Source organism: Corylus avellana, chromosome 9 (assembly GCF_965113065.1).
Source record: "Corylus avellana chromosome 9, dhCorAvel1.hap1.2, whole genome shotgun sequence".
In the NCBI taxonomy this organism is placed as follows: domain Eukaryota; kingdom Viridiplantae; phylum Streptophyta; class Magnoliopsida; order Fagales; family Betulaceae; genus Corylus; species Corylus avellana.
Window position 1 is genome coordinate 22,696,959 of NC_142498.1, and position 24,373 is coordinate 22,721,331.

Sequence of the window (24,373 nt, forward strand, 5' to 3'; positions counted from 1 at the left end):
CCATGGGGGCAGCTATCCATGCATGTAACTCAAAATAGCAATTGAAGAGGACAACCTCGAGTAAGAGCATTAATAGATCAAAGGAACACCATTCCAGTTTGCGTTGAATTGAAGTTCTCTGTCATCACGTAATAAACAATTTTAGAAAAGATAGAGAATGAGCAATTAAATTAATTGATTAATTTACCAAGAGAATTCTGACTTGATAATATTTTTATTTTCTGCCAATGTAAAGAGTAAAACTATAAAGGAAAAGAGTAAATACCAGCAAGCAGGCTCGAATAGATTACGAAATTCAGGACTAGGAAATTCAATTAGATTAAACCAACTTCCATATGCGATTCCCGAAGAATCCTCGCGGATGTGGAAATTCAATTAGATTAGACCCAACTTCCATCCGCGATTCCCTAAGCTTTTCATCCAATGTTCGACAACTTCTCAGCTCCACAAATCGCAAACTACTCAATTTCAATAGTTCTGCAGGTAGGCTAGTAAAGTAAGGACAAGCATGGATAACCAAATGCTCAAGGCTTGGCATTGCACCCCCCTCCTGTTTCCATTTTTCAATTGACAAACCTCTCAATTTGAGGAATTGGAGTTGAGGAAACGAATTTGCAATGACGTGAATGCCTCTATCAGATAATCTTCTAGCATTATATTTTAGTTTCAGTATCCGAAGACTGGGAAGCTGTCCCAGTATTGTCACGCATTCGACTTTTAAGACAACGCCCCTTAAGGTTAGCTTGGTGATTCTCGTTGGAATTGAATTCGGAGAACAGGTGAATCTGCTATTACTCACTTCACCATCAGTCTCAATGTTCAATATTTCAAGATGAGCTAAATGGTGGAGGCTTGGAATAGAAAGTACTTCTTTGCCATCACCACGATGCTTCTTGTCCATAATTCGTATTTTCAATTTCCTAACATTAGGAAACTTTTCCAATATGGCAGGGAAACTACGGTTTTGAGGATCATAGTAAATTTTTCCGCCAGAAAGGACTTGGAGTTTCCCCAGAGCTTCCTCCGAATCACAAAGTTCAAATAAATTTACCGAAGAAGATTCATTTTTCCCACACAGATACAGATTTCTTAAACGTTTCAGTTTAAATATCCCTTTTGGCAAAAATAGATCAATCTCATTTGCCCGTACGTAAAGAGTCTCTAGATTCGTAAGTTTGACAATGGAATCTGGAAAAACAGTTGTATCAGAAGAGAATTGTATCGTCAAGTACCTCAAATGGATAAACTTTGCTATGCTTCCTCCAAATTCTGTAGTTGCTACTTTCTGAACATTAAGCACACGAAGAAATTTGAAATTCTCTTGGACCCACTTCAAGCTAACAGCATCCTTCTTCTGATTCCATTCGTCATCAACAAAGAAGAACAAAGAACGGGCGCTTGTAGGGATAGAGGAGTTGGCAGTAATGTATTGCTCAGCATTGTTAACTTGGATGGATAGCCTGCGGCAATTGTTCGGGATCGAACGGTTATATGAATGAACCGCAAAAAACATCTCTTCTGCACTCTCCTTTATGCAGAGTTCTCGCAAAAGATCATGAATACGGCATGTCTTTACTCCTCCATCAAACCTCCTACTAGCCACTTGGATCAAGCTTTGATCAATGAGCTCCTCCAAGTAGGATTCAGCAACATCCTCCGGGGATCTACGGTCAATGTGTTGTATGAAACTCTCCGCTACCCATAAGTGTATCAATGGCCTTACTGGAATCTCGAAGTCTTCTGGGTACATACCAAAATACAAAAAGCATGATTTCAAGCACTGGCGCAGATCCGAGTAGCTTAAGGATAGTATTTTCTCGCATATAGCAGTATCCTCTTCATTAGTAAGGAAACTACTTACTTGATCAACAAATTTCGACCATGTGCGGAATGACTTCTCCTTCTTTGATAAAAGGCGTGCAAATACCACAATTGAAAGGGGTAATCCCCTACAACCTTTTGCGATTTGTTTCCCTGGAGTTTCTAATTCAGGAGGACAAATTGCTTTTCGGAACACTTTTTTTCGAAAGAGTTCCCAGCTGTCATCTTCGTTAAGAAGGGGGAGAAAATAGGGAGAAGTATTGCTTGCATGTAAAGCCACTTCTCTATTTCGGCTAGTGATCAATATTTTGCTTCCATTGGAGTTATTGGGAAAAGCAGATTTTACCTCATCCCATACTTCAGTTCTCCAGATGTCGTCCATGACTATTAGGTATCTGTTTCCATTCAAATATTCGAACAACTCCTTCTTTAACTCTTCGACACTCTTGCCTGTAGGTGTGATTCCCAACTCCTTTAAAATTTTAAGCAACAGCTCCATTGTTTTAAAATCTTGTGATACACACACCCATACACGGCACGTAAAGTGTCCCACGACATGAAGATTATTGTATATTTTTTTGGCAAGAGTGGTTTTGCCCAACCCGCCCATTCCAATGATTGAAATGACATCCAGCTCAGGATCCCCTTCAGTAAGTTGGTTCACCAATGTCGTTGAGTCATGAACGAAACCCACCACGTCATCTTCCTCGACTTCTCTCCTAAGTCTGTGCATTGCCTCCTCCTCGAATGCATTTACAGTAGCTTCAACTCTTTCAATGCCGTACCTTTCGTAATTGTCGTAGATTTCTTTGATTCTCTCTTTGATGACTACTATCTTACTTCCAACATCTCGAATCATCCTTGCATAAGAAGGGTAATGAACTATCCTCCTTGTCGCTGTCGTGCACTTCCTCCTGTGTTCCGCGACCTTGTGGATGTAATCGTCGATCACATCCTCAGCCTCGTAAGCCACATCCCTGATTTGCTGGACTAGCTCCTTCACCATTTCATTGTTCCGTTTCCCCTCGGAGTTCTTCAGGAAGATATTTATTAGCCTAAGCTCCCCAATAAGTGAATTGACTGTTTGCTCCACTCCAGCAAGGAATCTTGCTTCGTCTCCGAGTAGACCGGACAAGTAGCCTAGGAGGCCAGTGACAACGTTGTCGAGTATAGAGCCCATATTTGATTATCTTCCCTCCCTTAAAAATCTCTTACAAACCCACAATTTGTTTGTGTTTTTCCCGGGCCTAGAAGGCCAGTGAAGGATGAAAGGAAACAGATCCACAATCGGTAAAAGAGGATGAGTTTGTGAATCTTCTAGAGGTCAGGTGGTAATGATATAAGGAGAGAAGGATATGAGGAAAGAAAGGATGAGAGGAATAGAGCCCCCGTCCCCAGAGTTCAGAAGCTGGGCAGGGCTGTTCAAGTTGCGATCTTGGAAAGAGATTTACAGAATACCCTTTTTTTGTTGATTGGGGACTCAGGTCTCGGGATGATAGTGGTTAGGAAAAGGGAAGATGGTAGGAAGCAAGACAGATACACGAAAGTGGCGCTATTTCCACCTTCCTGCGTTGGTAAAAAGAAAACACCCATCTTACGAAAAAAAAAAAGATAAAAAAAAAAAAAGGAAAACACCCAGCAATCACAGGTCACATGGATTATAAGACAGACGAATGTTTTGGGAAGCCACGCACAAAAGTAGTAGAAGTAAACCCGTAAATTCCAGAGGACACGATTATTCACGTCACCGATTTTGGAAATATATTTTACAGACTACTTTTATTTTTCCTGTCCGCGTTTATTTGTTCGTTAAGTTAAAATAAGGGAAAATTTACTTATTCTCTCTTCTTTTTTTTTTTTTCTTTTTTTTTTTTTTTTTTTTAAGGTTTATTCTCTTTAAATTATTACTCATTTTACAATGTTCTTTAATGTTCAAAACTCTTAAATCTAGTGTATGTTAATTTAATTTGCAATAAAAGCTCCGTTGTTCGTACTAGTTGATGATTCAAATGAACACCTTGAAAATTTAATTTAATTCAATCTTATCACTGATTTGCAATAAAAGCAGTGAAATCTCCATCCACATTCAGCACAAAAATCGTTTATTTGTTCGTTAAGTTAAAATAAGGGAAAATTTGCTTTTTTTTTTTTTTTTTTTGGGGGTAAGTTTATTCTCTTTAAATTATTACTCATTTTACAATGTTCTTTAAATAATAATAATTCAAAAAATTCCTTAAAATAATTAGACCTTGTGTCAATTGAGTTTCCCAAAACGTCGTCAGAAAAAAACAAACCACTTTAGAAAAGCAAATGAAAATGAATCTTCCAAATCACACAGCTCTTGCCTCTTGGGTAGAAAAAAGTAAATCACAGGGCACTTTTTTTTTTTTTTTTTAATTGCTTTGGATGAAGTGACAAGTGACAAATGCATGAAATAATTCATTGTTCCCTCGGTCAACAATGAAATAATTCATTGTTCCCTCGGCCGATGAAACGATCGATTTTGTTTTTAAAGAAGACAGTGAGACAGCACACACAAGAATTGTATGCATAGTCTGTTTGGAACCGTAAGTGAAAAGTTCAATCTTGTACACCATAATCTGTCGGGTTCTTTTTCCTTATAACATGACAAAAAAATAATTAAAACAATTTACTCTCTTGTTATAAGGAATTGGATTTTTTTTTAGCATGATGGTAAAATGATCCAAATAAAAATTAGATTTATTATTTTGTCGATCCTCACGTTATAAGGAACTGGATCTTTCGGTTCTTTTTGAACTGAATCCTGATCTAGTCTCTTGAGCCCCATCTTTTGAGCTTTAAAAATGTTCCCTTAAAAAAATCTATAATTATGTATAAGACAACCAAATATAAGATAAAAAAGTGTAAATTAATAATGTGTTACTTAACATTAGCAGATGTTCTAACTAAATTTCTAACCACTAGTCAATTTCTCCCAAAACACGTGAATTTCAGAAAACACGATTCTTCACGTCACTGATTTTGGAAAGATATGTACACTGACTCTGTTTGTTAATTTTTTGATAAAGTATTTTAGAGGTTCAAGAAAGTTGCTTCCACCACCACATCGCTTTCACAATATAATTATAAGACCCATTCTTGATAAATAAAAGATACGCATTTTGGGTAGCTTCTGCTTTTCATGCTCAATGGCCGGCCGAGTTGTACGCATTAAGGACTTTTCGGGATAAGTTTATAAAGAAAGACTTGTAGTGGGTCAATAATACTAAAATTGATGTTTGTCTAAAGAGATATTAGTGCGAGCCACGGAGCCAGTGCCAGGAAGTCAACTTCGAGGGGCCTAAGTAAAATGTAATTAATGACAAGATAATATAAAAAACTACACTAGATGTTGCACAGGCAATTAGGGAGGAGAAAGAGGCCGACCACTTTCGCTATATATAGGGCCCTACACTTTCCTTGTTGCAATAATGCTGGAAGGATGCATGAATGAGGGCGTTCTTTGGTTGCCCAGTTGATCGAGGAACGCAAGGAATTTTTGCTCCAGCCTCCACATAATGGCTAATGCATATATAGTCCCCCATAATCTTAACGAATATTATTTTCCATTATTTTTTGTGTCCTGCTTTTATCACTCTTAGCTGTTTTCATCTTTGGAGGTATGCAAAACTGTGATTAGGATCCCTACAATTTTAAAGAAATAGTAAATTATTAAATTACGTAATTTTGGTCATTTTTATGCATCAAACCGATTGGAAAATGCAACCTATTAAAAATGTGGTATGTTACAGTTGAAAATTGAGTATATTTTCATGAGATTTTTGTTCTCTATGTTATAAAAAAAAAACTTTGAGCAAAAAATAGTCTTTTGATTTTATGAAGAAATAGTGAAGATGAAGCATTTTGGAAGGAAATTTTTTTTTAATTACTTCGATGACATGCCACCTTTTTAATATATAGCATTTTTCGAGTGTTTTGATACCTAAAAACAACCTAAATTATATAATTTGAGAATCTACAATTTTAAAGAAATTAAAGGGAATCCTAATCCGCAAAATTAACGGTCATTGAGGATTTATTGGATACAATTCAGCCGAGGAGTGATTTTGGAACTCATCAGTTGAACCTCCTATCCGGTTAATGATATTCTCTCCTAGGAAAACAAGGTATAAAGTCTTAAATGCCTTGCAATTCCAAACCCATTTACTAAGGAAGAAAGGCCTACGAATCCAACGTTCGAAATAGAATTAAACTATGAAGATACACCACGTAGTAAATTATGAAGATACACGACGTATTCGATATGGATATTCTTTGTGCGAGTTGGTATTTGCCTTATCAAGCCCAGTTACCAACTAAGGACTAAAAATTCTTATAAACGGTTGCTGATAGTGATTTTGCCGAAGGCTCATGGGCAAGGCAAAACAAACCACGTACATCACATATATGCTAGTTTTATATATATGTGTGTGTGTGTGAGAGAGAGAGAACAGAAATACAAGATTTACTGTTTCAAACAATTTTAATTTTATTTTTAAAAAATCCGTATCACTGGTTATCCATAATACTGTTCACAATTTACCAAACATGCACTTAGTAGTTAGTACCTACTTATATATCAAGGTTCGGGTTGAAAATCGCTAGTGGCCACATCAGAGTTTGCAAATGGCCGATGAAATGATTTTGGTTTTTAAGAAGACAGTGAGACAGAACACACAAAAATTGTAGGAATAGTTTGCTTAGAGCCATAGGTGAAAATTTCGATCCTGTCCACCATAATCTCTCCTGTTCTTTTTCCTTATAACACGAGGACAAAATAATTAGAACAAAAAGTGAAATTACCATCTTACTCTCGTGTTATAAAGAATTGAATTCTCTTATAAAGAACCGAATCCTCTTCTATTCTTTTCGAATTGAATCATGTCCAATCTCTTGAGCCTCATCTTTTGAGTTTTAGAAATGTTACCTTAAAAAAATATAGGATTGTGTATAAGACAACCAAAAATGAGATAAAAAGTGTAAATTAATAATGTTGTTAACATTAGCATATCTTCCGACTAAATTTATAATCACTAGTCAATTTCTCCTAAAACACGTGAATTTCAGAAAATGCCATTGTTGACGTCACTGATTTTGGAAAGATATGTACGTACACTAACTCTGTTTGTTAATTTTTTGATAGTGTATTTTAGAGGCTCAAGAAAGTTGCTTCCAGTTCCAGCCTTCCACCACCACATCCCTTTCACAATATAACAAGACCCATTCTTGATAAATAAAAGATATGCATTTTGGGTAGCTTCTGCCTTTCATGCTCAATGGCTATTAAGGACTTTTGGGGATAAGTGTATAAAGAAAGACTTGGTAGTGGGTCAATAATACTAAAATTTTGATGTTAGTCTAAAGAGAGAACATTTAAAAATAAAAGGAATAACTTTTATATAGTGAAAAAAAAAGAAAAAAAAAAAGTCCCCCGTAATCTTAACGAATATTATTTTTCACTATTTTTTGTGTCATGCTTTTATCACTCTTAGCGGTTTTGATCCTTGAAGGTATGCATACCTGTGATTAGGAATTTAAGATCCCCTATAATTTTTAAAAAATAGTAAATTCTTAAATTATGCAATTTCAGTTATTTTTAGGCATCGAAACGATTAGAAAATTGATACAGCTTAACTTAGTGGGCTACAATGAAAAATATCATTTAAACTGACTAAATAGATAATGTCTTGTCTTTGAACAAGAGAAGGGTCCAACGGAAATGATTTTTGTTTCTTTAGAAGCCAGTAAGACAGCAGATACAGACACAAAAGTTGTATTTGGGCATTGGCCCATAGTTGTTTTGAAAACCTAGATGCTAATGTTAATCAGGTGCACCATAATCTCTTAGGCCTCATCTTTTGAGCTCTTAGAAATGTCCCTTTAAAAAATTTAGAATTAAAAGTATACAACAATAACAAATGAGATCAAAAGTGTAAATTAATAATGCTCTTAACATAAGTAGATATTCCTACTAAAATTCCAACTACGAGTCAATTTCCCACACAACATATTCTTTTATTGTCTTTTGTTTTCTTTTTCTTTTAGTAATCAAATTTAGGTCTTATTGTAGAACACGTGAAAAGTTTCTCTACCAAAGATTGTCTCACACGAAACTAGTTTAATACTCAAACTATCAATTATGCTCAAATTAATGAATGAAAAATGCTAATTTGTAAACATTTTTTTTTCCTACAAGGCATGGTTCATTATATATCTTAAACTGTTTACTTGTTGTTATGGTCATTTAAAAAATTGTTAATATTCAAAAGAGAAAATAAAAATTATTTCTGAATATATAAATAATTCATTTTGGCATCAATAAATTTAAGTTCTAGTTTCAGGTTTTTATTTAGTGGAAGGCCCTTGGTAAACATAAAATTAAAAATTAAAAAAATAAAATTAAAAAAACAAAAAATAAAAAAATAAATTTAAATGATATAGATAAAAAAAAGGAAAAAAAAAAAAGAAAAAGAAAAAAGAAGAAGATAATCGGATGTATAGTGTTTTTTAAAATTCATTAGTTAAACTAGATAAATTGTTTTTTGATTAGCCATTTTGCATAAAAATATACATAAACTAATATGAATACTCTAAGATCATATAAATGTTTTGAAAATAATTGTCCAAATGCCTTGGCATTTTTTCATGTTTTCAGAAACCAGTTTTGAAAACAAATTGTCAAAACGTTTTTCTAACAAAAAAAAAAAAACAATAAATTTTTTTTTTCGAAAGCACTTCTAAACAATAAAAACAGAAACACAATTTACCACAAACAAGGCTCTTAGTACCTACTGATCAAGGTTCGAGTTGAAAATTAATCACTGGTGGGCCACATCAGAGTTTGCAAATGGCCGATGAAACTATCGATTTTGTTTTTTAAGAAGACAGTGAGACAGCACACACAAAAATTGTATGCATAGTCTGTTTAGAACCGTAGGTGAAAAGTTCAATCTTGTGCACCATAATCTGTCGCGTTCTTTTTCCTCATAACATGACAAAAAAATAATTTAAACAATTTACTCTCTTGTTATAAGGAATTGGATTTTTTTTCTTTTTAACATCAGGATAAAATGATCCAAATAAAAAGTAAATTTATTATTTTGTCCTCACGTTATAAGGAACCAGATCTTTCGGTTCTTTTTGAACTGAATCGTAATCTAGTCTCTTGAGCCTCATCTTTTGAGCTTTAAAAATGTTCCCTTAAAAAAATCTATGATTATGTATAAGACAACCAAATATAAGATAAAAAAGTGTAAATTAATAATGTGTTAATTAATATTAGCAGATGTTCTAACTAAATTTCTAACCACTAGTCAATTTCTCCCAAAACACGTGAATTTCAGAAAACACGATTGTTCACGACACTGATTTTGGAAAGATATGTACACTGACTCTGTTTGTTAATTTTTTGATAAAGTATTTTAGAGGTTCAAGAAAGTTGCTTCCACCACCACATCCCTTTCACAATATAATTATAAGACTCATTCTTGATAAATTAAAGATATGCATTTTGGGTAGCTTCTGCTTTTCATGCTCAATGGCCGGCCGAGTTGTACGCGTTAAGGACTTTTCGGGATAAGTGTATAAAGAAACTTGGTAGTGGGTCAATAATACTAAAATTGATGTTTGTCTAAAGAGATATTAGTGCGAGCCACGGAGCCAGTGCTAGGAATTCAACTTCGAGGGGCCGAAGTAAAATGTAATTAATGACATGATAATATAAAAAACTACAGTAGATGTTGCACAGGCAATTAGGGAGGAGAAAGAGGCCAACCACTTTCGCCATATATAGGGCCCTACACTTCCTTGTTGCAATAATGCTGGAAGGATGCATGAATGAGGGCGTACTTTGGTTGCCCAGTTGAGGAACGCAAGGAATTTTTGCTCCGGCCTCCACATAATGCATATATAGTCCCCCATGATCTTAACGAACATTATTTTTCACTATTTTTTGTGTCTTGCTTTTATCACTCTTACCGGTTTTCATCTTTGGAGGTATGCAAAACTGTGATTAGGATCCCCTACAATTTTAAAGAAATAGTAAATTCTTAAATTACGTAATTTTGGTCATTTTTATGCATCGAACTGATTGGAAAATGCAGCTTATTAAAAATGTGGTATGTTACAGTTGAAAATTTAGTATATTTCATGAGATTTTTGTTCTCTATGTTATAAAAAAAAACTTTGAGTAAAAAACTATCTTTTGATTTTATGAAGAAAAAGTGAAGATGAAGCATTTTGAAAGGAAAATTTTTTTTAGTTACTTCGATAACATGCCATATTTTTAATATATAGCATTTTTCGAGTGTTTTGATACCTAAAAACAACCTAAATTATATAATTTGAGAATTTACAATTTTAAAGAAATTAAAAGGAATCCTAATCCACAAAATTAACGGTCATTGAGGATTTATTGGATACAATTCAGCCGAGGAGTGATTTTGGAACTCATCAGCTGAACCTCCTATCCAGTTAGAAATTCTCTCCTAGGAAAACAAGGTATAAATGCCTTGCAATTCCAAACCCATTTACTAAGGAAGAAAGGCCTACGAATCCAACGTTCGAAATAGAATTAAACTATGAAGATACACCAAGTAGTAAATTATGAAGATACACGACGTATTCGATATGGATATTCTTGTGCGAGTTGGTATTTGCCTTATCAAGCCCAGTTACCAACCAAGGACTAAAAATTCTTATAAAAGGTTGCTGATAGTGATTTTGCCGAAGAAAGGCTCAGGGGCAAGGCAAAACAAACCACGTACATCACATATATGCTAGTTTTATATATATATTTTTTTGCTTATAAAAACTTTTTTCAAATTCTCTATCACTACTTAAGCATTGACGGTAGTTATACCCATAATCACTGGTGTACCACTTTGACCCTTAATTAACCTTTTTACAAGTCTCCAACATCAAACATTTGACGTACATGATCATTGTATCAACCAAACCGTTAACGAACACTTTTTATTTTGTAAATATACTGGTCGCACTTGATCCCCATGGACAATCCTGAATAGAAGTTTACCTAGCAAAAGTATGCAAGACAACACGTGTAAAACAACACACACAGGGAGTTGTCATTTACTTTTACTTGTTTTACTATCCTAATTACATCTCAAAAGTAAAGTTCATGCGCGTGGAGACCTTTCATTCCACTTGATGGCAATGTCACCGGCGGGTAATCATTTAAACTGACTTAGAGTTTGTTTGTGATTGCATGTGAGAAATATAATTTTTAAATCGAAAAGAATTTTTGGACAAAAACTTTATTTTAAGCTTTTGCCAAAATCGTTTTTTGGTCATTTTTAAGTTTTTTAAACCCTTAAAAGCGCATTTAATTTTTTTACCAAACGAGTACTTTTTTTTTTCAAACTGATTTTTTAGGTGTTAAACGCACTTTTAGACCCCTCAATCGCAATCCCAAACAAACAGATAATATCTTGTCTTCCAACAAGAGAAGGGTCCAAGGAAAATAATTTATGTTTCTTTAGAAGCCAGTAAGACAGCATATACATACACAAAAGTTGTATTTGGGCAATTTGGGCCTCCACCCATAGTTGTTTTGGAAACTTAGATACTAATGTTAATATGGTGCACCATAATCTCTTGGGCCTCATCTTTTGACCTTTTAGAAATGCCCGCTAAAATTCTAGGAGTATGCATAAAACAACCAGAAATGAGATCAAAAGTGTAAATTAATAATGCTCTAAACATTAGCAGATCTCCCTACTAAAATTGTAGCTACTAGTCAAGGTTAGCTTGGTTGGTGATTCTAGAATTTAAGACAACACCCGTTAAGGTTAGCTTGGTTGGTGATTCTCAATAGAAATGAATTCGGATTTTCAATATTTCAATATGAGCTAAATGGTCTAGGCTTGGAAAAGAAACTACTACTTCTTTGGCTTCACGCTTCTCCTTCCACATCCATGAGGCTTGAATTAGTATTTTCAATTTCCTAACATTAGGAAACTTGTCTAATATGATGGGGAAAGTTGTCGAGTATCATATATATATATATATATATATATATATATATATATAACTTTTCAAATTATTATTTTATTAAAATTCAATAGTAAGGGAAACAAGTTCTCAAGTACCGTTGTGAAGAAGGACATCAAAATCGCACTTCATTGCTTGACGCCAAGAAGCATGCCTAAAAACCACATTGAATGAGGCCGGTTCATGCTCATCACATATACAATGTACAAGGATATGTGTCATCTCAACTTTTATTACACAGTTTCCTGAAAGGAAAACACATACCTATATTGTATTTGTATATGATTGTAACTATTAATTAGTAGGTTCAACTGCGAAACAACATTGTCAATCTTTTGGCCGATAGTAAAAATGGTGTGATGAGACAAAAAAGAAAGAGTGAAATATAAAAAGAAAACATAAAAAATCAATTACTTAGACAAAATACATATGTTGATAAAAAAAAAAAAAAAAAATGTATAGCATGAGAGGTGGTGTGAGACTAAATTGTCTAAAATGGAGAAAGATCATCTTTATTTCCTTTGAAATGGAGATAAGTCGATTAGTACAAATATAAGGGGAAAAATTGAAATAGACAGGATCCTATTCCATCGTAATCATTAGGGCACTGATTCGGTGATCTCTCGATTATCAATAGTTCAATGAGAGCCACTACTATGGGGTCAAACTTTAAAAGTGGTGTTTTGCAGCATTCAATCTCTTCGTGACACATCATCCATTTAAGAAAATGCAAAAAATGAAAATGAGAACACCCACACCAAATCAAAATGAGAAAGATCAAAAAAAAAAAAAAAAAGGCAGCCAGCGGCGATGCTAGACCCTCGAGACCCAAGCCGGCGAGAACCACGGCGTGGGTCTCGCCTCAAAACCTTCTTCATCACCGGCCAAACCCAACCATCTCTGGCCAACTTTTCTGCGAAACCTAGCCTCAAAATCGGATTCTAATGCTTCAAAACTTGATTCTCATGCATTAAAACTTATTTTTTGATTCAATACTAAATCCTAGAGGAGAAGGTTAACCCTTTAGGGATTTTATCACCCTAAAAGCCAGAGAATACGACTCTCAGTACTGGAGACGGTGACTTTCAGAGTCAAAGAGGGTGACCCAGACAATCCCAACGCCGTTTCAGAATACCCAACACCATTTCTTCTTTCTCTGCCAGACCCACGCAATTTCTTCTTTCTCTCTTTTCTTCTTTCTCCTTCTTTCTCTCCTTTCTTTCTTTCTCTTTTTTTTTTTATCCAGTGTATTCCGTGGTAAGTTAAGTTTGTGCACTTAGCTTAGGTAGCAGTAGTTTGTGCACTTAGCCTAGTTTTGCAGCCTGACCGCATAGTAGGTTTTTTCGAGTTCAATACTATTACTCTTTCTGTTGTGGTACTAAACTCGTAATCTACAGCAGTTTGGGCCTTTTGTTGGCCTAGATGGATGGCCCGCTCCTTTGATGATGAGATGCAACCTATTAAAGAATACTTCTTATCCATTTAATTCATCGAGGTTGGGACTGAAAATTATAGGTGGACCTGATTAGAGTCTTCAAATGGCCCATGAAATGATGTTGTTTTTTAAGAAGCAAGTATGACAACACACAAAAGAGTTGTATTTGGCGGCCTTGGCGCATAGTTTGTTTGAAACCTTAGGTGCAAATGTTAATCAAGTGCACCAAAATCTCTTGGGTCTCATCTTTTGAGCTTTTTGAAATGTCCCCTTAAAAAATTTAGGATTTATAAGTATAAAACAATAAAAAATGAGAACAAAAGTGTAAATTAATAATGCTCTTAACATAACTAGATCTTCCTACTAAAATTCCAACTACGAGTACTCAATTTCTCACACAACAGATTCTTTTATTTTGTCTTTTGTTTTCTTTTTCTTTTAGTGATCAAATTTAGGTCTTATTGTAGAACACGTGAAAAGTTTCTCTACCAAAGATTGTCTCACACGAAACTAGTTTAATACTCAAACTATCAATTATGCTCAAATTAATGAATGAAAAATGCTAATTTGTAAACATTTTTTTTTCCTACAAGGCATGGTTCATTATATATCTTAAACTGTTTACTTGTTGTTATGGTCATTTAAAAAATTATTAATATTCAAAAGAGAAAATAAAAATTATTTCTGAATATATAAATAATTCATTTTGGCATCAATAAATTTAAGTTCTATTTTCAGGGTTTTATTTAGTGGAAGGCCCTTCGTAAAGTGTAAAACACAGAAGAACATAAAAAATAAATAAAAAACTACTAAGGAAACAAAAGTAGTTTTCAAAGTTATCACTACAAAATGCTAAAACTTGAAACCAATTAAAGACAGTGAAATTTGAAACCAACCGACCAGAAAGAAAGACCATGGGGCAGCTATCCTGATCTGCGCATGTAACTCATAATAGCAATTGAAGAGGACAACCTCCTAATAGCAATAGAAAGGAGCGCCAATTCAATTTCCATTGAAGTTCTCTTATATATATATATATATATATATATATATATATTCTCATCTTATCTTATAAATTTATCATTAAATTTGTGGACTTATGTAGGCCTTACATAAGTTAATAGTAAACTTCACAAATCTAATGCTTAATTTATTAAATCTATAGAAAAATATAAGACAAAATATAAGTAAATTATTGACACTAATCACTCGTACCTAAAAAAAAAAAAAACTACTCTTTCTTTTGCCGTACCAAACCCGTAATTAATCCCACAGCATTTTGGGCTTTTTGTTGGCCTAAATGGATGGCCCATTAATAGGAAACACTAACATAATGCAAAACATAGCATTGAGGAGGGCGAAGAAGAATGTTACCATCAAAATTTTATTTTCGGGTAAAGTCCACATATCCCCTTTAAACTACCACCCAATTGACAATGTCCCCTCCAAACTTTTAATTGCGACAATGTACTCCTCAAACTACCAAAACATTGTCAATATCCCTCCCAAAGCTAGCAAAAAGATCAAAATGCCCCTATATATTTATCAATATGACAAAAATACCCCTAAAATTCAAAAAAAAAAAATTAAAACGAAAAATTTTAATTTTTTTTAAAAAGTTATTTTAATTTTTAAACAATTTTTTTTTAAACCGAAAGTTTTATTTAAAAAAAAATCAATTTTTTTTTTTTAGATTTTTTTTTTAAAAAAATATGTTTTAAAAAACGAAAATTTTATTTTTTTTAAAACGAAAATATTTTAAGTTTTTTTTAAAACAGAAATTTTTATTTAAAAATTATAAAAGAAAACATTCTTTTAAAAAAAAAAAAAAAAAGAACAAAAAAAACAAACGAAAAATTTTCAATTTTTATAAAAAAAAAAATGGAAATTTTTTAATTTTTTTTTTCTAATAAAAAGATTTATTTTTTATTTTTTTATTTTAAGTTTTTCCAAAAATTTTAGTATTTTTTTTACTAAGGGTAGTTTCGTCAATGAGGGGGACATTGACAATGTTTTGGTAGTTAAGGGAGTACATTGTCGCAATTTAAAATTTGGGAGGGACATTGTCAATTGGGTGGTAGTTTGAGGGGGGTATGTGGACTTTCCCCTTTATTTTATTATATTTAATTGTATATGTAATATATCCTTATTTAAAATGATGAGGCAAACATTCATCATGTGAATATATATATATTATTAAATTCATAAAATTTAATAGACAATCATTTTTTTAATTAGGAAAAAATATATATATACTCCTTATCCATTTAATTCATAAAGGTCAAGGCCGAAAATCACAAGTGGGCCTTATTAGATTATAATGATTTTAATTTTTAAGAAACACCTGAGAGCACATGCATAAAAATTGTATTTGGGCCCCGGCCCATATTTTGTTTGGAACCCTAGATGCAAATGTTAATCAGGTGCACCAAAATCTATTGGGCCTCATCATTTGAGCTTATAGAAATGTCCCCTAAAAAAAATCATAATAAAACAATAAAACATAAGTGAAAATGTTTAAATTAACAATGCTCTTAACATAAGCAGACATTCCTACTAAAATTCTAGCTGCTAGTGAATTTCTCCCAAACAGTTACAATTTCTTCTCCCTCTACAGACCCTTTGTTTCCTCTTCTTGTAGTGATCAAATTTAGGTCTTATTGTACAGCAAGTGAAAAGGTTCTCTACCAAAGATTGTCTCACATGAAACTAGTTTAACACTAAAATTATCAATTATGCTCAAATGAATGAAAATTGTTAATTTGTAAACATGTTTTCACTGCAAGACATGGTTCATTAAATGTCTTAAACTGTTTACTTCTTGTACGTTATGCTGATCATTTTACAAATTCTTTATTTTAGCATCAATAAAGTTAAGTTCTAATTTCAGGTTTATTTAGTGGAAGGCCATTTGCAAAATGTAACGTACACAAAGAACAATATAAAGTAGTTTTCAAAGTTATGAGTACAAATTACTAGAAGCTTGAAACCAATTATTCAAAGATATTGAAACTTGAAACAAACCAACGAGGAAATTAACAAAGACCATGGGGGCAGCTATCCACGCATGTAACTCAAAATAGCAATAGAAGAGGACAACCTCGAGTAAGAGCAATAGATCAAAGGAACACCATTCCAGTTTGCGTTGAATTGAAGTTCTCTGTCATCACGTAATAAACAATTTTAGAAAAGATATAGAAGGTGCAATTAAATTAATTGATAAATTTACCAAGAGAATGCTGACTTGATGATAATATTTTTATTTTCTGCCAATGTAAAGAGTGACGTATTCAATTCGAATGAAAATAAAACTAAAAAGGAAAAGAGTAAATACCAGCACGCAGGCTCCATCTCCAGTAGATTAGGAAATTCAATAATCCTTGATCAGTAGTTTAAACCCAACTTTTATCTGCGATGCCCTAAGCATTCTAGCCAAACTTCCACATTCTATCACCTCCATAGATCGCAAACTGGTCAATCTCAATAGTTCGGGTAGGCTAGTAAAGCAAGGACAATGACTGATAACCAAATGCTTAAGGCTTGGCATTGCAACCCCCTCCAATTCCCATTTTTGAATTGACAAATTGTTCAATTTGAGGAATTGGAGTTGAGGAAACGAATTTGCAATGACGTGAATACTTTCATCAGATAATCTAGGATTTGCTTCTTCTAGTTTCAGTATCCGAAGACTGGGAAGCTGTCCCAGCACTGTCACGCATTCGACTTTTAAGACAACACCCGTTAAGGTTAGTTTGGTGATTCTCGCTGGAATTGAATTCCAAGAACAGGTGAATCTGCTTGTACTCATTCGCGTCCGATCATTATCATCACCATCACTCGTAATGTGCAATATTTCAAGATGAGCTAAATGGTGGAGGCTTGGAATATAAAGTACTTCTTTGCCATCACCACGATGCTTCTTGTCCACAATTCGTGTTTTCAATTTCCTAACATTAGGAAACTTTTCCAGTATGGCAGGGAAAATACGGTTTTGAGGATCATAGTAAATTGTTGCGCCAGAAAGTACTTGGAGTTTCCCCAGAGCTTCCTCCGAATCACAAGGTTCAAATAAACATCCCGAATAAAATCCGTCTCCCCAACCAGGCAGATACAGATTTCTTAAACATTTCAGTTTAAATATCCCTTTTGGCAAACATTGCACGCTTGTATTGCCCTCTACGTAAAGAGTCTCTAGATTCGTAAGCTTGAAAATAGAATCTGGAAAAACAGTTGTATAAGAAGAGAATCGTATCGTCAAGTACCTCAAATGGATAAATTTTGCTATGCTTCCTCTTAATTCTCTAGTTGCTACTTTCTGAACATTAAGCACACGAAGAAATTTGAATTTCTTTTGGACCCACTTCAAGCTAACAGTACCATCATCCACAAAGAAGAACAAAGAACGGGCGCTTGTAGGGATAGAGGGGTTGTCAGTAATGTATTGCTTAGCATTGTTAACTTGGATGGATAGCCTGCGGCAATTGTTCGGTAACGAACGGTTATATGAATGAACTGCAAAAAACATCTCTTCTGCACTCTCCTTAATGCAAAATTCTCGCAAAAGATCATGGATACGGCATGTCCTTACTCCTCCATCTGACCTCCTCCTAGCCACTTGGATCAAGCTTCGATCAATGAGCTCCTCCAAGTAGATTTCAGCAACATCCTCCGGATATCTATGGTCATTGTGTTCTATAAAACCCTCCGCTACCCATAAGTGCATCAAGAACTTTACAGGGATCTCGAAGTCTTCTGGGTACACACCAAAATACAAAAAGCATTGTTTCAAGCGTCGGGGCAGATCCGTGTAGCTTAAGGATAATACTTTCTGGCACATATCAGTATCCAAACTAGTTACATGATCAACATATTTCGACCATATGTGGAATGACTTCTCCCTCTTTGCTAAAAGGCCCGCGAGTACCACAATTGAAAGGGGTAATCCCTTACAACCTTCTGCGATTTGTCTCCCTGGAATTACTAATTCAGGAGGACAAACTCCATTTCGAAACACCTTTTTCTTCAAGAGTTCCCAGCTGTCATCTTGATTAAGAAGTGGGAGAGGGTAGGGACGAAGATCGCTTGCAAGTAAAGCCACTTCTCTATTTCGGCTAGTGATCAATATTCTGCTTCCATTAAAGCAATTAGGAAAAATAGATTTTACCTTATCCCATACTTCAGTTCTCCAGATGTCGTCCATCACTATTAGGTATCTCTTTTCTTTCAAATGTTCGAGCAACGTCTTCTTTAACCCATCGACACTCTTGTCTGAGTTCTTTTCAAGTTTAATTCTCAACTCCTTTACAATTTCAAGCAACAGCTCCATAATTCTGAAATCTTGAGATACAGTCACCCATACATAGGAGTCAAAGTGCCCCTTGACACTAAGTTTATTGTATATTTTTCTGGCAAGAGTGGTTTTGCCCAACCCGCCCATTCCGATGATTGAAATGACATCGAGTTTAGGATCCCCTTTAGTAAGTTGGTCCACCAATGTCGTTGAGTCATGATCGAAACCCACCACGTCATCTTCCTCGACTTCTCTCCTAAGTCTCTGCATGGCCTCTTCCTCGAATGCATTTACAGTAGCTTCATCTCGTTCAATGCCGTACATTTCCTTATTGTTGTTGTAGATTTCTTCGATTCTTTTTTTGATGTCCACAATCTTACTTCCAACGTTTCGAAGCATCATTGCGTGAGCAGGGGCATGAAGTATCCTCCTTATCACGCACTTCCTCCTGTATTCCGCGACCTTGACGATGAAATCGTCGATAATATCCTCAGCCTCGTTAGCCACTTTCTTGATTTGCCGGACTACCACCCTCACTATTTCATCGTTCCGTTTTCCTTCTGACTTCTTCAGGAAGCTATTTATAAAATCGAGGTCCCCACTAAGTGAATTGACTGTATCCTCCACTCCAGCAAGGAACTTTGCTTCGTCTCTGAGTAGACCGGCCAAGGACTCTATGAGGCCAGTGACAACGTTGTCGAGTATAGAGCCCATATTTGCTTATCTTCGCTCCCTTAAAATCTCTTACAAACCCACAAGTTTGTGTTTTTCCCGGGCCTAGAAGGCGAGTGAAGGATGAAAGGAAAGAGATCCACAATCGGTAAAAGACGATGAGTTTGTGAATCTTCTAGAGGTCAGGGTGGTAGTGATATAAGAAGAGAAGGATATGAGGAAAGAAAAGGATGAGAGGAAATAGAGCCCCCGTCCCCAGAGTTGAGAAGCTAGGCAAGGCTGTTCACGTTGTGATCTTGGGGACTCGGGCCTCGGAATGGTGGTGGGTAGGAAAAGGGAAGATGGTAGGAATTGCAAGAGTTATTGTAGAAAAAAATAAATCGCAGAGCATCTCTTTCTTTTTTTTCTTTTGTGAAGGAATTGACAAGTGACAAATGCATGTGACATGAAATAATTCATTGTTCTCTCGGTCAGCAAAGACGTATGGAAATTTCACAGAAAAGATAACAATTAATGCAGACGAGCTTGTATCCCGTGCATTGCACGGATTGTTTTTAAAAATGATAGGACAGAAAAATAATAATAATAATTAGTGGATGTATAAATGACAAAAAAAGAAAAGAAAAAAAAAAAAGCATTGAGAGAGAAGTTTATTTAAAATACTAATTTCCTTCTCCCCATTCAATTAATTAATTGGCTACCCAAAATAAAAAACTTTCATTAAATCATGGTTAAAAAATAAATGAATTATATCGTTTATCTTTCTTCTTTACTCAAAAGCATAAACAAAAACATAAGCAATGAAATTTATAAGGTATAGGATGAAGTCCAATCAAATAGAGGTTTTTTTCTTCTTTTTTTCTTCCAACCATACTTTTGCATTATAAAGTTTTTGTCCATACACTTTTTTCAATCCAAATGCAATTCATAGGTATAGAAAGTAGTCATGTCAATTAGATATTTTTTCTTTAGACAATTGTTCGTATATATAACATTAAAAAAAACTACATTTACAGTAAAAAAAATATTATAAAAGTTAAAACAAAAAATAGTGACAAAAAAATGGAATCAAAAGCACATAACCACAAAAAATAAATATACTATTTACTTATTTGCTACATCATTTATCATTCTCTTTGAACACACCCCTTCAAATGCAAATTTCATAACCCAAACATTTTTTTTAAAGAAAAACACATATTTCATCAAATAAACTAATTGCAAATTAACAACAATTAAAATCGATCCTTGATATCTATCGATTAGGGAAAGAGATCAAGAACACATGATGTGATACCTGTTATATCTTAATACAAATAAAATTCATAAATTCTGGACATCTAGAAAAAGAAAAAAAAAAATACAAAGCAAAATAAACAAAAACAAATAATTTCATTTCACGTCAGGTTCAATGCTTCATTATACATTTAGTGTTTTGAAAGAGTTTATGTTCCTTTTATGTACAACAATCAAATAAAATTTTTTTCCTTCTTTTGCTCTTAAGAAGAGAAGAAAAAAAATTCCAAAAATGCATGAAAATCCGAGTAAGTCACACAAAATGAACAAAAAAAAAAATCCATAAAACATTCAAATGAATTAAAATATAGACATATTATATTTCAATACAAATAAAACTCATATAATTTTGAACATTTGAAATAAATACAAAGCAAAATAAACAATTTTTTTTAATAAATATAAAATAAACAAAATCTTCATTAAAATGGATGAACAAAATCTAAAAATTATAAATAAATAAAAAAAAAGTTTTTTTTTTTTAAAAAAAAGAAGTTACATTCACATGCATGGAATGCGTTGCAATATGGATTAGAATTTTATATATATTCTCGATCGGTTGTTAGAGCAGTTGTAATGGATAAATCGAAACTAAATTCAGTAGGTTAGATAACACATGATTCTTAAAGATGATATTCTAATACTTATCCTGATCATCTTAAACATAAACCAATTAGTGAAATAAGTGATCAATTTAATTATAACATAAAAGAAACTAATTTTAGACAAAAAAAAATATAATATAAAAATTTAATCAACCAATAAGGACAAAAAATGGAATTCAAAGTGTAGAGCAACATATAATAAAAATAACAAATGGATTATTTATCTTTCTCTATTACGTTATTTACCATTATCTTTCAACACGATCTACAAATACAATTTCCAGGACTTAATCAAAATTAATATTAATATAACATAAATTAATTGTCTTTTTGTATTTGTTGCAGAAAAATGAAAAATAGTAATATAATAGAAAATAAATTAATTTCTTTTCTGTGTACTTTCTTGGTTCCAATTAAATTCACATGTATACAAAAAAGTCATGTCAAATACATAATTTTTTTTCTAAACATCTTCTCAAATCTCAATATATAATAATAAATGAAACTACTTTTAGAACAAAAGTTAAAAAAATAATATAAAAGTTAGTACAAAAAATAACACAAAACAATAAAAAATAAAGAAACAAATGCTTTATTTATCATTCTTTTTTAAGGGGGCTGCAAATGTAAAGTAACCTACATTTAACAAACAAAATACATCCTCATGAATCTCTATTGATTAGGGAAAGAAACTGAAAATTCGTCGAAGTTAAGGGTGAGACAGATATATTTGAGATTTCAATGCAAAACTTACATTCGAAATGTAAATATGACATTTAGTTTAAAACTTACGTTTAATGAGAGGGAATTTGGTGTTTGAGTAAAAGTGTGAAACATGGTGTTTTAAACCAAATCCAAATCCCCTTTCTCGCTTTGAATAAATAAAAAATAAAAAATCCAAATTTTTATACGTGAAAAAGAGGGGAAGTGGTACTGGTGTTTGAGTGAAAGTGTGAAACATGGTGTTTTAAACCAAATCCAAAACGAATTTGAAAAGAGTAATTTTCTTAATCAAATTAGCACCAACAACTACCAAAATATACATCATAAATGAAGAATATAATAGAAAGAAAAAAAAATTAAATTAAAAAAAATCTAAATTTCTATTCATGAAAAAGAGGGGAAGTGGTGTTTAAGTAAAAGTGTGAAATATGGTGTTTTAAACCAAGTCAAAAACTGACGAATTTGAAAAGATCGAGTAATTTTCTTAGTCAAATTGGCACCAACAACTACCGAAATATACATCACCAAAAAAGAAAAAGAAAAATCCAAATTTCTATACGTGGAAAAGAGGGGAAGTGGTGTTTGAGTAAAAGTGTGAAACATAGTGTTTTAAACCAAGTCCAAAACGAATTTTAAAAGAGTAATTTTATTAATCAAATTTGCACCAACAACTACTGAAATATACATCACAAAAAAAAAAAAAAAAAAATCCAAATTTCTATACGTGAAAAATAGGGGAAGTGGCATTTGAGTAAAAGTGTGAAACATGGTGTTTTAAACCAAGTCCAAAACTGACGAATTTGAAAAGAGGAATTTTCTTAATCATATTGGCATCAACTACCGAAATGCACGTCACCAAAAAAGAAAAAAGAAAAATCCAAATTTCTATGCGTGAAAATGAGGGGAAGTGGTGTTGGAGCGAAAGTATAAAACATGGTGTTTTAAACCAAGTTCAAAATTGACGAATTTGAAAAGAGTAATTTTCCTAATCAAATTGACACCAACAACTACCGAAATATACATCACAAAGAATTTTAAAAAAATAAAAATCCAAATTTATTTAAGTGAAAAAAATGGGAACCTTCAAAACTCGATTGGATGAGAGCCTAACCGTGATGGTTCTCCTTTTTCTTTCTCTCTTAATTTCTGATTGCTTTTCTTTCTCTTCATTTCTGATTGCTTTTGCTTTGCCTCTCTGTGGCAAAACCAAACGTACGATCGCCTCAAGCTAGCTTCATCTCCCCAAACAATTTTGCCAACTACCCAACTTTCCATTCCTGAAGGAGTTTTTGGAATATCCCACAAAATATCAGTTTATCGACTACCTTGAATCCTATACGAAACACTTCAATGAAATAGTGCAGTCTACTAAGTATGCCGAAACTTTTGGTTTGTGGAGGATCCAAACCAATAGAGAAAGCAGTTCAAACAACCATGGCGATCAAGTTGAGTACATTTGCCGGTGGCTCGTGGTGGCCAACCAACAGTGAGAATGTAGAGAAAGTGGTGCCGAAGTTTGAAGGCTTCGAAGAGTTTGGTGGCGACGTCATGCATGCTTGTGACTACAAATCCGGCGAGAGTTATAGTGGGGAGCGTGTATTAGTTGTTGGTTGTGGGAATTCGGGCATGGAGGTCCCCCTGCATCATGTAGAACATCCCGAAGCCATCTTCTTCTCCATAGTTGTCCCCTTGAGATGCTCTATATTGGAATAACCGCATGCCATAGACGTTTAAGAGAAGCAAAGTGAGGAGAGAGGTCTGGAAAATAGGTTTGATTTAGATACGTGGTTTTAAAAGAGGTTTGATTTACTATTTATTGGATAAGTTATTTTTTGAAAATAATTGAAGGTACAACGTTTCACCAAAGCTTTGTTTTTGTTCAAAAAAAAAAAAAAAAAAACTAAACGTTTGTTTTACACTTAAACCTGGACAATTGTCTTCATAAAAAGACGCCACATGTCGCGATATTAGCCTCTCTATGTTAAAACTCCGCTTTCATATATATGATGATGATTAGATGATTAGATTAGATTAGATTAGATATATATATTAGATCAGATTAGATATGGCAGTTAAGATTGAGAAAGTGGGTAGTTTGAAAAAAAACATGTGTTTTCATTTTAAATGAAATGACACATGTCATGATATTAGCCCATTCTACTTAAAACTTAAAAATATTTAAACACACAGTTTCATTTAATATAATGATTTGTCAGATAATTAGAATGCCACGTGTCAAACTCTTAAACTTTCCTGTCTAAAACTCTCCTATTATATATTAGATTAGATTAGATTAGATTAGATAGACGGGATGAAACGTTGCTCAGCCACTCCTTTTAGTTAGAATTTGAGATGCTGAAGAGAAACCATGCGGGGAACGGAGTGGTAGAGCAACGTTTGATACTGTCAATCTAATCTGCAATTGTTGTCTTTTTTGTGAAATTTCGATTGACAAAGGAGTGGTAGAGCAACGTTTGATACTGTCAACGTGGTAGAGCA

The 24,373-nt window shown here is 33.5% G+C and overlaps 2 protein-coding genes across 2 annotated transcripts; both read right to left on the bottom strand.

Annotated features, from left to right (window-relative positions):
- Positions 1-319: 319 nt before the first annotated feature.
- On the bottom strand, positions 320-3,001 carry LOC132191104 (disease resistance protein RPP13-like). The gene has a single exon (XM_059606116.2). It carries the CDS (start codon positions 2,999-3,001, stop codon positions 320-322), a length of 2,682 nt encoding a protein of 893 aa, XP_059462099.2.
- Positions 3,002-16,697: 13,696 nt separating this feature from the next.
- Positions 16,698-19,510, bottom strand: LOC132191098 (toMV resistance protein Tm-2(GCR236)-like; the record flags this gene model as incomplete). Its single annotated transcript, XM_088510825.1, has 1 exon — positions 16,698-19,510. A coding segment is annotated over exon 1 (2,595 nt), but the record flags the coding sequence as incomplete, so codon positions are not given.
- Positions 19,511-24,373: the final 4,863 nt, after the last annotated feature.